General features: G+C 38.1%; 1 protein-coding gene across 3 annotated transcripts in view; it reads left to right on the top strand.

Annotated features, from left to right (window-relative positions):
* Positions 1-14,027, top strand: part of SHTN1 (shootin 1) — a 102,016-nt gene that overhangs the window by 77,978 nt on the left and 10,011 nt on the right. Inside the window, exons 15-16 of one of the 3 annotated variants that reach the window (XM_019725249.2) lie at positions 3,659-3,779; positions 7,689-7,881. The exons of the other annotated variants lie outside the window; for them this stretch is intronic. Of the exons in view, the coding sequence (XP_019580808.2) occupies positions 3,659-3,779; positions 7,689-7,881 (314 nt within the window). The remainder of the gene's footprint in view (positions 1-3,658; positions 3,780-7,688; positions 7,882-14,027) is intronic. 3 annotated transcript variants of the gene reach the window in all.

The following is a 14,027-nucleotide window of genomic DNA, read 5'->3' on the forward strand; positions in this document are numbered from 1 at the left end:
TTTCCAGTAAACCTCATCTCTTTTGATAGTTGATTTCATTGTGTCATGGATTCGTTTATTGGTGTGTTACTGATGTGTCAATACTCTGCTGTTTCTGTTCTTAAAAAAATGGTTACACTTTTCACCAAAATCATTGTTTCCTGTTTTTGCCCTCCAATCTGAGAATTACAGCTTGAAGATAACATGTCTGGCCAGACGTGAGGATCAGTGCACATACTAATTAATAACAGAAATATAGTAGAGTCTCTGACATGGACAGTGCTTAACTACAGGCATGAAAGTGGAATTCTTGGCACCTAGTTGTAAATGTGAACCCCTTCCCATACATGTTAATATTAGGGCCTCAGTCTGCTTTTTCTCACAGTTTAAAAAATTATTTGATGGTAAATGGAGAATAAAATAAAAGTCCCTTTATGTTACTAATTTCACTTTCTACAAGTAATTCATATCCATTGGAGAACACACTTAATACCCATCTCTAGTTAATATTTCTTCTTTCCAAAGTATGAGCTTTTGCCAACAGAATAAATGAGTACTGCCCTGTCCAACAGTTGCTGTCAGAGACAAACGCCGCCTCACTTAGAAAATGTTTCAGATACTAAGAGCTCCATTCTCAGATCCTGTTACAGTCTCAATACCAGTTATTATGCACAGCAAGTCGACAAACATGGGGGCGGAGGTACGGAACTAATATTTCCATGTTTGTTGTTACTGTGCTAATTATGCATTGCATGTAGACGTCCCCATAATTGTGGCAAACAAAATTATTTTCATCAAGCATGCAACAGTAGACTCAGAAAGGCTTAATGAATTTGCTTTAGTTTTAGGTGAGTGGAATTAGTCCTAGAGAGAGGGACAGTGTGGCTAACAGCGCTGGTCTGCCCACGGAGTGAAGCATTAAAACCACTGGAAAAGTATTTGGCTATTGTCTACTGGATTCTTTGATGAGAAAATGTTGTTATCCAGTGTTCTGACAGTCCCGTTGGTTTGGGTGTCTCTTATAATGCTAATTCCTGTTCCTGAGGGGGTTTCTAGGGGATACTGGGAGATTCTAGAGCATAGTTCTGATCATCAGTGAAAGAGTAACCTGAGTTTGACTTTTTAAAAATTGAGTTTCTTTGAAAAATCAGACACCTATCGGAGATACATATGAAATTGGATTACCCAGAATATCCCACTCCATGATCATTCATGATGGTAGCAAGTTGACCGGAATGCAGCATTGCTCTTAAAGATCGTGTTCTTTATCCAGTCCTGTTTCACTATAATTTTGTGCCACTTTTTTAAGGAGAGGAATTTGTGAAATAGATTTTTGTGAAATAATTTACAAATGATACAAATTGTCAAAACATCTTTCTTTTCTGCATATTGCCCCAGTCCTCCTTGCTCCGGATTTAACATTCGGTTTCTCTTCCTTATCTGGCATTGATATATCATGACAGCTGTTATTCTGACACTCTTTCTTTGCACGAATTTTTTTTTTTAAAAATACTGGCTTAGATTGCGTCATTAGAGGGATGGTGAAAAGTATGAAAGATACCAACTGGGGTGTCCGAGAATTTTCTAAAGACCAATGTATTATTCCTTTCTTGTAATGGAAAGGGCCTAAAAAGACACCTGGCAAAGGCATTCTTGAGGCTTACAAGTGTTCTTCTGTTGTTGATGGCTGATTCCTTGTGGACGTTCCAAACCCAGGAGCTAGACACTTAAAAATTTGTTTTTGATAACTTCAGTTGTAAAATTTCATTCAGTGACGTTAGGATTTCCTTTAACCGGAAGACCAAGGAATTTTGAGATTATCCAAAGTGGTTTTTTCACTGCCTTATGTATTTTGGGTTGCGTAAAATACATCTGAACCACTTCATCAGAAAATGGATTACAGCAATTTTCAACCAAGTTTCATTAGTAATGCCAGTTGTGTTTCTTTCCTCTTCTCCCCCATCACATACCTCCAAAGTATTTCTTTGGATGTGACTGAAATTCTACAAGTCTGTGTGTCTATGTGTGTGTTTATCTATCTATCCTATCTATCGATCATTGATCTTATCTAGGCTGCCTATCTATGTATTGTATCTATTTGCTTTAGCCTTTGTATTTCTTTACCTTATCAGTGGCTCGCAGCTGACTATATAACTCCTTGTTGAGTAAATACAGATCTGCTTGTTTACTGTTAAATAAACCAAATAATTTTTAAATTATAAAATGAGCTATCATAGTGTTACATGTAATGTGATTTTCCTTTTAATATAAATATTTGTAATGAGAAGCAGAAAGTGGGGGTGGGCTGTATCGTATGCTTGATTAAAATATGAGTCTTATCTGAGTATGTTACACCTCAGTTTGGGTTGGGCATCTGACAGCAAAAGAATATAATCTCCTAATCTCGATTGAGTCAACTACCCAACTTAGAGCTGATAGGTTAAGGAAATAACACCCTTTAAACAAAAATAATAGATGTCATGTGAGATAATTATGATGTTTACAAACTACTTTTTTTTATCTAAAGAGAACATAGCAGTACAGGCAAACCCATAGAAAATTCAGAAATGACAAAGGCAGCCCTGATTGTTCGCTTTGGTGGACAAAAGCTGCCTTCTGACTCTGGCATGAAATCTGGCAAGTTATACCAGGCGTAAGGTTCTGATTTGCTTTATCAAAAGTTTGTGTTTCTCCTGGCTTTTTTCTTCCCAAGTCTGTGGCACAGCTGAGGAGCACTATTTCAAAGAAATAGTGGGCATTTCTTATGAAAAAAGTAGACCATCTGTAATGGTGGAGTGCTAAATCCTTACGTAGAAGGAGTGCATCACGTGGTCTTCTGTACAAACGCTTGACTGGTAATGGAGGTGGGGAGCCGTGGCTCTCCTCCCATACATGCTTCCTAGAGGAGCCAGGGCAGGAGAGAACCACTGTCTGGGACTTTCTCTGTCGTCTTGAAAGTCGGTACCCATTTCAGCAGGAGCACAGCTTTATGGCATCTCTTGTTTCCTCCAGTAGCTTCTGGGCCCTGAAGAATACATTCACTGGCCCCTCTGTTAGAATTATGGAATCATGATGCCGGGCCCTTCCTTGCCTCTTTCACAATGAAGTCAAGGTGTGCTCAGTGCAGCCCTTCTTTGGGTAGGCCACTGGACAGCGTTAGGTGCCTCTGTTGGCAGCCACGACACCATTGTCAGCAGTTGTGCAGCCAAGTCATAGCCTCTGAAAACGCAGCCACACATTTTTCAGTGCCACAAAAGGATTTGGGTTCCGTTAGCTTGTAGCTGCCGTATCAAGATAACCTTCTAAGGTGAGTTCACGCTATCCGTTCTCTTCTCCATGTGACCGATCAACACACATCAGAATCTTAACCATCAATGTGCAAGTACCTACCTTCCCACCACCGAATCACATATAGTTAGCTCATCAGGAGGTGTCCTTGTACTGTTCTTTGGCTATGACAGCTAATATCTTACATCAGCCGCAGCATCTTCTTAAATGATCCAACACTGTGTGTTGCACATTAAAAAACAAAACAAAACATATCTGAGTATATATAAAGTTCATTTTATTTCCTAATCCTTTCAAATTCTGGTAATGTTTTGGTGGTTTGATTTTTATATTCGTTTGTGTATTGTATTAAGTCATTAACCTTTTTGTTTTTGTTTTGTTTTCACTTTAGGGGACACTTAACAAATCCACTAGCTCAAGAAGCTTAAAATCCCTTGACACTGAAAACAGTGAAACTGAGTTAGAAAGGATTTTGCGTCGCAGGAAGGTGACAGCAGAAGCAGATAGCAGTAGTAAGCTGATTTGAATTCTCCACAGCTCTACTCTTCCTCTCTGCAACATCTTCCTTGAAGTGCCTTTGTAACATGAAATCATCTTTTTAAAATTATTACATTTTTTTTTAATGTGAATGAGAAGTATTGGATGGTCAAAAGTACTTAAGGGTATCTCATAAGAACTCTTATGTATTTTTACTCATCGGTATGTTTGTTTATTTATTTGTAGCCAGTCAGGCTTTTATAGATCTGGTTTGCTTAAGGCAAGATGCCCTTGGGTAAAGATACTCAGGATGGGCTGTGGCAACAATGTAGCACTGGGTACCAGATAGTGTGAGTTTGAATCCTAGCTCTGCCATTCACTAGCTGGTTGTTCTTAGGCCAATTCCTCAACCTCTCTGTGCCTCAATTTCTTCTATAAAGTAAGGATAATAAAAGCACTACCTCATAGGATTATTCTAAGGATTAAGTAAGTCAGTATATGAAAAGGGTTTAGCATCGTGCCCGGCACAAAGCACACAGTAATTAGCAGGAATAGTAGTAATTATACATCAGTTACAAATGCAGAGAAATCATCTTTATCTTCATATTCATTTAGTTTATTGGCTCTGCCTGTGAACCAAGTGAATGAGAAATTCTAGCGCTCAGCAACTATAAATGACCATCTGGGCAAGTCTGGAGCTCACAGTTTGCATTTGTGTCATGATACACATGTATTAGACCTCAAAATCTGATGCAAAACTGTGTGTCTTCAGTTTTTTCCATCAGCGTGGTCATGGGTATTAGCAGAAGCCTTTATGAGCTGTTCCCCTGGTGGCCAGGAGCCTGGCTTTGAAAAAACTGAAGTAAAATTAATCAGCAACCATAGCCAATAGGCTGAATCTTTTAGATCCAGTTCAGTCAACTCCAAGTAGGCCATTAAAACAGTTTATTTTGCATTGCTGTCATGTTTACATCAACTTTAAGTTGCTAGAATATTAAAGATTTGGGTTTTTGATAATCAAGCTCTAGTTGTCAAAAATTGAGTCAATTGGTTCCTTAAACTGGCAGCAGCATAATACCAGCCAAACTGTTATTATAAAAAAGGAAAAGCTTTTGTTTCCTCCTTAAAAAAAAATCAAAAAAAAAAATCAGTTTTTAGTTTGGTCTGGAAATTCTGCTGTTACTATCCTATAAGAACCCTTCTCCAATAACCACCTCTCAGGAAAATTAAGGGGTGCCATAGAGTTTTTTTGTTTCGTTTTTTTCTTTAGGATTAATTTACAAGCATTTACCAGCCTCCATAATGAATCATTATTCATTTTGTGATTTAATCAGTGCTGTGACTTTTCCAACATTTCATCCTTAAAGTACTCATGTAGCCATCATTAATTTTTAGGACTTTGTGGATGCATTTTAGTGCTCTGCTATTTACATTTTGTAGTTTGCACTGACCTTTTGTTCCTCCAGAAACATTCTTACTTCACTCATGAACTTGGTCACACATGCAGCACTCACTATTTCAGAATTAGTTTTCAATGGGAGAAGTGATGGAACATTTTCATTGTAGTCTGTGTGGAAATTTGAATATTTCCAAGTTGGTAGAAAGGTAGGAACACATTTAATAGACATGGTGAGAATCTTTTATTTTATTGGATATATTTCACCAGTATACAAATAGGCAGTGTTATTTGAGAAAAGTTAGAATAAGAGATATATATTCAATAGAATCATTAATATTTGGATAGAGAAATAAAAACTGTAATTGGCAGGGTTAAAAGGAAACATACTGAGGGGAGTGACTTGTAATTGCACAAAATTTTTCTTTTGAGCTCCCTAGTAGCCAAAAAAAAAAAAGAAAAGAAAAGAAACACTTTTTAAAAAGATGTTACAAATATTTTCCTAGCATCAAACTGGAAGAGGTTTGTAAATCTTTTAATAAAGGACATGGAATGACAGTGTAGGGTAGAGGGCGGTGGGGTAGGAGGCTAACGCAGCACAGCTGCATGGTGAGAGCAAATTATGGGAAGGCGAAATGTGAGGTGATAAATTGGAGAGAGGAAGCATCCTAAGGGAAGCAGAGGTTTGCAGAACTCAGATCCCAGGTTAGTTGGTAGCTCCCCCAGGTGCCAGAGAAGCACCTTTTTCTTTAGAATTTTTCTTTTGGACCTTTTTCTTTAGAATCTTTCTTTTGATATATTCCCTTGCTTTACCTAGACTCGTAGTCTACCAAACTGACATTTCTAAGAGCAGAAAGTGCCTCTTGGAAAACACAGGGCAGTGTAAACAGGATGCAGTAGTCATAATAATCTTAAACATTATGCATTTTTTAAAAATTTCTTTTTGTGTGTAAGAAAAATAAGAGCTCTGGCTCAGCTCACCCACTCGCCCTCCTTCTTAATTGGCTTCAGTGGCAGAACAAGCAGCAGGCGTTGGTGTATTCAGAAATGGATCTTAACTTTCTTACAAGGACAGATTGTTGAAAACTATCTAGTGCCGTAGTTGACAATTACCCAAGGGCAGGATGGAGCTGCGCTGGAACAATTCTCAAATTCAACTTCATGTTTTCAGGAACTTTATTGATCTATTCTGCTCTTTTCTTTTTATTCCCACATCCCCATGCAGGATGAGGCTTAACATAGGTGTGAGGGAAAGACTTTTGAACCAGAATAGTCAGCAATATCACAACGTTGCCTGCCCAGATGGTACAGATGAAATAAATGAGGAGGACGCACACTGGTATTTTGTGAGGTAAAGCTGTCCACCAGATCAGAGGGCCCCTTACCCCCCACGTGGAGGTAAGGCTGAAGGAGATACCACAACAGAATGGCCAAACAATTTTCCAGATCCTCGTAGGCAGGTTTTTCAAATTAGAACTTCATTTTCGGAGTTGGTATGTTATACTGTTGGCAATATGTCAGACACCCTCATATACAAATGGAAGAATAAAATTCAGAGTTTAAAATTGATAATCAGGGATTAGCTAGCATTTTGGATTATAGCCTCCGATATCACCTTCCATTTTAGGAGATGGTCTGACCTTTCTTAAGGGTGAAGAGACTCCCAAGTTTTGTCCTCCTCTTTCAATGTTGTCCTCTGGCTTTATTTTTAGAAGTTCTAATTGTATTTGTACATTTGTGACTTATTGCATAAATCTCTTTGTTTTAAGAGGATTCCTTCTGAAGTTTCAAGAAAGACATACTAGAATCTTGCTTTGGAAAAAAATGTACCTAGGACAGTATCTTTCTAACTAAAGATAGAAAATAAGTCAGGATGGAACTTATCTTCAATGTCTAGACTTTTTAGATTGATATGCCAATAATTTCATTAACAAGCCCTATTCTAGATTTTTAATCTTGTCCCAAAGAGCAGAAAAGTCCAAAACTCTTTGCCACTTAATTTTTATAACCCCGTGTCTATATATTAACAGGAAATAAATCCACTTCTCAATCACATTAAAATGAAAATGTTCATAAAAGCTGTTTAATGCTCCAGAAGCCTTCATGAGCCTTTTGAAAAGAGCCTTTGACATCATTCTGTTTTTTGTTTTAAATGCTGAGTTGAGTTTTGGGAGGAATTAACTCTTGAGAGGCCAAATGGTTCAAGTAGGCCTGTCAGAAAGCCATACTCTGTGAGAAGAAAAGCGTTTTCACAATTCCAGTGTTTCTAAGCACTCTGGTCAGTGAGGGAACCATGGCCTGGGGTTTTGTGGTTTCTTAAAGGTCTGTACACAATTTCTCAGCGTGGTCCTGGTGCTTTGAAAAGCAGTAGTACCACCAAAGCAGAGCACATTTCTAATAGGCACATTTTTTTCAGCATGCTCTTGAAATTTTAACAAAACTTGGCCTTTTCACTTCCTGAGGGATTTTCAGCTAATCTGTTTTTCAGGACCATATTAACCAGCATCGCACAGAATTATTAAACTTGAGGTATGTGTTTGGTTTTAAGGTCCAACCGGGATATTAGCCACCTCAGAGTCCAAATCCATGCCAGTGTTGGGTTCTGTATCCAGTGTAACAAAAACAGCCTTGAACAAGAAAACTCTGGAGGCAGAATTCAACAGCCCGTCCCCCCCAACACCTGAGCCAGGTGAAGGGTCGTGTAAATTGGAAGGATGCACACGTTCCAAGGTTACATTTCAGTAAGTAATGATGCTCTTTACTAAATAGTGTGTAGAAGAATCTGTGATAACTAACTCGTGTGTTACTTTGCTTTATTTCTCTTTGGAGAGATTTTTGATTTGGTTAGCCAATAAATTCTTTCTTCATTTGATGAGCCAACTTTTGATTCTAGGCTCCTAGCTTAGAGGTCTTATTCTGATCCAAAGCAGGTCATGTGTAAAGAGAATTCCTGCCCTAAACTAGTTTGATAATCAGGATCTTCTTCTACACACAAAAAATGACTTGTATGATGCTTATTCAGCATCAGAAGACGATTCATCATTCTTTCAAGATTAAATGCTTGGATCATCCTTCTTAATGGTTCACGAGCAGCTGAAGAAGATATGAGGTCTTTGAAGAGTACATTTTTACAGCCTTATTTTCTGGTTCTCAGTTAAAGATGTGCCTTAATATTGCTGTTCCTGAGGATGAAAACATACTATGTAAAGAGTTAATCTGTATAGATCTGCTTGAAAGTGGCGCTTTGTCACAGCGTTCATCTTGCTGTTGAATGTGTTCCCAACAGATCTGTAGAAGATCAGTTTGTCTTAGAATAATGGCAAGTTCTTTTTTGAAATTAGTCTAGTTTTGCTTTAATTCCCTTGCCAGGATGTCAGGGGCATTGTCACTTAAAGAAAACGAAGAGGTGAGACAAATCAGATCAGCCGAATATTGTAATCAGAGTTCATTAAATCTCTGATTTCCTGTTCTATCAGGAGACAAAGAACCTTTTTTTTTTTTGTAGTTCTACCTGTCTTATTTTAAAAGGTGAAACCTGGACAAATGAACTTGAAATTCAATGTAGATCTATTTTTGCCAACTGATATTTCCTTCCACTCTTGCATTTCTCATTGGTACTATTAACTTGTTTTTTTCTCTTTTGGAATGAATAGGCTTCTTTGCTGATCTACAGTTTTATCTAATTTCATTGTGTTTAAGAGCACGTTCTCTCCTGCAGTCATGTGTTTCCTTTCTTTTGACTCCAGTCATTTGAACAGTTCTAACAGAAAGATGATCTATATTCATTCTTCATCTTTCCTATTAAATTTGTTTAACACCTAATTTGACATCAACAATCTGGCTACATTTGAACCGATATCCAGACACAAAAGCAATTTGGCTGAGACAAGTTAGTTTCTGAGAAATGCTTCAGTGTGTGTGTATAGATTTTTTTTTCCCTTTACCATTTTACACAGATAATCTTAATCAGAAAATACTGCAACTCCTTCCTCCTTTTGTCTGCCTTTTATTCTCCAAAAGTAAGTGGAAATTACATTCCCAAGAAAGGAAATGAAATAATTGCAGGCCCAAGGTCTGCAAAGTGTGTGTTGAATTGACAGTGAAAAGGATCCATTTGTTGACAGACACAGTTGTTAGATGCCATAAAGGCCTATGTGAGCTCAATTTATTTCTCATCTTGCTTGTTCAATGACTGCTTAAGAGACACATTTCAACTTAATTTATCTACTTAAAGCACTAATACAAATACTCTCTGCTGCTGTATTAACTTTTAAACTTGGTAACCTAACGCTTGATTATTCACTGCTCAACATTCTTCAGCTGAAATAACTAAGGCCACGTATTTTCATATTGAAAGTCGTTTAGCAAAGAAGCGTGCCTTTCTGAAAACTCTGTTCCTTAAGTACAATTAGACTATCCAAATGAATCCAAGTATTTTGTGTACGTACGTGGTGATTATTCACTTCTTACACCGGCACACTTCATTCGTGTTTAAACCTCGCTTTTTAATGAGGAAAAGAAGTGAAAACTCCTGTGATTTATCAGGATTCCTTGAAACTGGTCTAGCTGCCGTGAACGAGAAGGGTTATTTGCAGCGCTGTTTCTGGCTGCCTCTGACTAGCACGTTCACTCTGTTGTACAAACCGTGAAGTAGAGCCAACCACAGTGTCTAACCCCCTAGACCTGAATTGCCGAAGCACTTTGAAGTCAGACCACTTAAGAAGTGAAATGTTTCCTTTGCTTTTTAAAACTGTCTTTGCACTCTAATAGTTGCATCTTTATTTTGATCTGTGGCGACACCACCATAGTGTTTCAGGTGAGTGTCCCTGTCAGGTCTTGACAGAGAATCAAGGTCCAGGGAGGATGTCAATCATAGTAGGCTGTAGTACATACGAGTGCACTGTGACACACCTGCGCACACACGCACCAGTCCCTACCACTCTTACCCTCTCCTCCTGCCTCCACTTTGGCCTCTCTGGCCAGGTATCAAGCCACCCTTGCCCTTTGCTTTTGCTGTCCCCTTTGCCTAGAATGCACTCCCCCGGTAGCTACATGACTTACTATCTCACCTCCATCATTTCTTTGTTCAAATGTTATCTTTTCAGTAAGGCCTACCCTGACCATCCTATTTAAAACTGTAACTCATCTTCCTCTAAACTTGGATTCCCCCTTAACCTACTCTATTTTTCTGTAAAGCAGTTATTTTCTAATATTTACTGCTTATTTTCTCTCCTCCCCTGCTAGAATGTAAGCTCCATAAGGGTAGGAATTTTTTTTTTTTGTCTGCTCTGTTGCCAGGTATATGTCAAACACCTGGAAAAATTCCTGCCTTATGGTAGACTCTCAGTAAATACTTGTTGAATAGATGAATGAATGTGTATATTTTTAGTATCAACAGCAGGATATCAATTAAATGGAACAGTCAGTTAACCAGCATGCCCCCATTATTCAATAGTCAAAAGCTGAATAATATTTTTGTTTGTTGTTTGGTTGGTATATCTGTTTTTTAACCATTGTCTCAAGTGCCCAGGAGTTGTTTACATTTAGCTCAGTCTTGCATATTTTCTGTGTCTTTGTACTTACACATATAAAGTTATCGGAGACAACAGAATACCCAGAAAGTTCAGACATTTTCACTTGGTTGGCCTCAGGTGGACAGGACAGAGTGCTTACCTACTAAGAAAGGTTTTAAAGTAAGAGTAGAAGCAAAGATGTTTTCTGCATAAGATCTTCACTTAAGCAGAAAATTAAATAACATCAGGCTATTCCTGGAAATTTTTTTTCTTTTAAGAAATTCTGAAAATCAACATATGTACATATTCCAAATAATTGAGTAACTCCTGTCTGGTAAATTCTAGAGCTAGAGATACATACAGTATATGGATTTACTTCCTGGGGACTTATAAGAAGCCAAGAGACACTTTTAATACTTAATTACTAGGATAAATTAAAATTAACATTCTTATCCCAGCCTAAACAAAGCATGGTGTTTTGTTTTCTTTTGTTTAAGAAAAAGAGAAAGATAATCAGGACTTAGAGAAGCCTAATGGTTTCTATTTCTGTTTCAATAATAGCGTTAGAAATATTTGTCCTGTTAATTATTTCTCATAAGTATAAACTATCTAGTAATAATATCTTAAATCTAACGGTGAATTTGAATTTCATTAATTCTGGCTAGTTATATTCAGACAGGAATTATACTCATAATCTCCTTTTATGCTATAAGGGATAAAGAGCTGGGCAAGCAAATGAACAATATGAACTTGATTTTTGCTTCTGTGCTCTTTCCTTTTGAGTAATTTGACTCTGTTAAAATATAGTGAGTCTCATTGATTCAAGCTAATCTCAATGGGTGGGATGGTTAGTTAATATAAAATAGGGAAAATGCCAAATTATAGAATTAAAAATATAACTTTTATTACTTTCAGACAGGTACAGTCCCTGAAAAACGGGCTGTTACACAGGGTCAGAAAAACCAAGAATCATTTGTATTTTCACCAGTGAAAGTCTGTAGACTGGAGGGAGTAACAAGGAAACTCAGTTGTCTAAACCATTGTCTTTCCATATATGGACAGGGTGGCAAGCACATTGGGTTATTTCCAGAACCAGATCTCTGCCATCAGCCGTAAATTTGCCATCGTTGCAATATATTTTTTCTAATGTGACACAGACACTTGACATGCCTCCCAATCACATGTGCAGAAAAGTACCATGCAGTATGGTCACCCCAGAGTGGTCAGTGCCTAACCTTCTTTCACTCCAGTCAGGGTGACTAGTTACAAATTTACACATTCTGGGACATTGATTAATGGGCAATTAATTAGGAGATGAATACTTCAGAAACAAATATAGGTTTGAACAATAAGTAAGAAAACGTGGTACGCCTAGACCTGAGTAAAGCTGTCTTCCATTTTCGATCTGTGTGAGACACCTGAAACGTGTTAGCTCTGTTATCCACAGAACGCAGAAGTCTGATGTCCCTGATTGATATCTGTGAAGTAAGTTGGGAGAACATTTTGGGGGCGAAGGGGGCGGTAAAAGCCTATATAAACACAATATTCCATTGCTTGTGTTTTTCCTTTTTTTAAGTTAATAACTTCTATTACTTGTCATCAAAGTATATTAATATAGATCCATATTATCATACTATTCATCTAAGAGAAAATGTGCTTGTGTTGTGTTGCTGTAGGCAGAACTTATATGTTGATTAGAGATGCCTGCTATAGTTAATGGAACCAGTTTCCATTTTGGGGGTTCAGGACTTTGGAATTTGCTTCAATGATGTTTTGTTGTTTTTACTGTATTTCACTACCATTTATTAAAGCCAGATGCTTTCATGTATTATTCTGTCCATTAATGTACAGAATGGACATATCTCCATTTCACAGATGAGAGAAGACTGAGGCTCAGTGAGGCAAACAATTTGCCCCTAGTTCTATTCCTAATTGATAGTTGGGTCAGATTTCATTTGAACCTTTTTCGTCCTGTCTCCAAAGCCCATGCTTTTGAACTATATAGCGTACTGCGTTGAGTGTATTAACAGCTCAAGGAATAGGAGGGAAGAAAGTGACCATAAGGTTTCTTCTACTGAATAATTCCACAATTTCTCCATTAGCCTCGTGACACTCACATCCTGCTCCTCTGACCCCACATACTCATAGTGTCATGGCTTTCTTTCTCCCTCCTCTTCTTAAGGCTAACCCAAACAATTAAAACATCTCTTGCAAAGGGAAGAAAACGTTAGCCAGTAAAACAGTTCTGAAAAGGAGAGACGACCTGAATTAGCAAGAACATTTAAGAATAGTTGGAAAGAAATTATTTTAGTGTTTTTCGTGTCAAATGTCCAATACATGGGCATGCTTCACAAATAACCTTTGGAAATTACCGTATCGGAATACCAGCCTCAGCTGCTTTAGTCTTTGGCATAAATTTCATTTACACCGTGGTTTTTTTGTTTGTTTGTTTGTTTTTAATTTTATTGGGGAATATTGGCGAACAGTGTGTTTCTCCAGGGCCCATCAGCTCTTAGTCATTGTCCTTCAATCTAGTTGTGAAGGGCGCAGCTCAGCTTCAAGTCTAGTCACCATTTTCAATCTTAGTTACAGGAGGGGCAGCCCACCATCCCATGTGGGAATTGAACTGGCAACCTTGTTGTTGAGAGCTCGCGCTCCAACCAACTGAGCCATCCGGCAGCCCATCCAGAAGCTCAGTGACAGCTTGTTGTCTTCAGTCTCGTTGTGGAGGGTGCAGCTCACTGGCCCAAGCAGGAATTGACTCGGCGACCCTGTTGTTCAGAGCTCGTGCTCTAACCAAGTGAGCCATCCAGCCACCCAATTTACACGTTTTTTATTTGTTGACATTTCAAATGTGTTGAATAGTTTATTCCCAGAAGTCAGATACCTAGAAAATACCCGACTCTAATCATTGGATTAGAAAGGTTCTTTATTAAATGGTAATACAATACAATGTAAAGGTGACTCACTGTGTATCCAGCCGTTTCATACATTCTATGGCCAAAAATATATTTGATTGTTGTATCCACTCTGTGCTGTACCTCTTGGAGACAACTCCATCTTTAGTCAATTACTGGCTAGCTCCTTAAGTTTGTGCTTAGGTGCCCATTTGTCATCATGTTTTAGGCTATCTCTATTATAGAGAGAGGCAGGGCAACTGGGCCTACAATGTAGAGAAAGAAGTAAGCAGATCTCAAAAGAGTTCCGCATCACGGTCAGGCAGACACCCAAGATAATCTTGTGGTCATGTCATCTTGCTTTTTTGTCTCTGAGCAGTCTCATCTCGAAGTAGCCCTACTCGTCCCTATTGGGCTTTCGTCATCCATGCTCACTTTTTCTATTAATTACTTTCAGGAAGGTGAATATCCTCCTGA

This window comes from Rhinolophus sinicus, linkage group LG07 (assembly GCF_036562045.2).
Source record: "Rhinolophus sinicus isolate RSC01 linkage group LG07, ASM3656204v1, whole genome shotgun sequence".
NCBI lineage: Eukaryota > Metazoa > Chordata > Mammalia > Chiroptera > Rhinolophidae > Rhinolophus > Rhinolophus sinicus.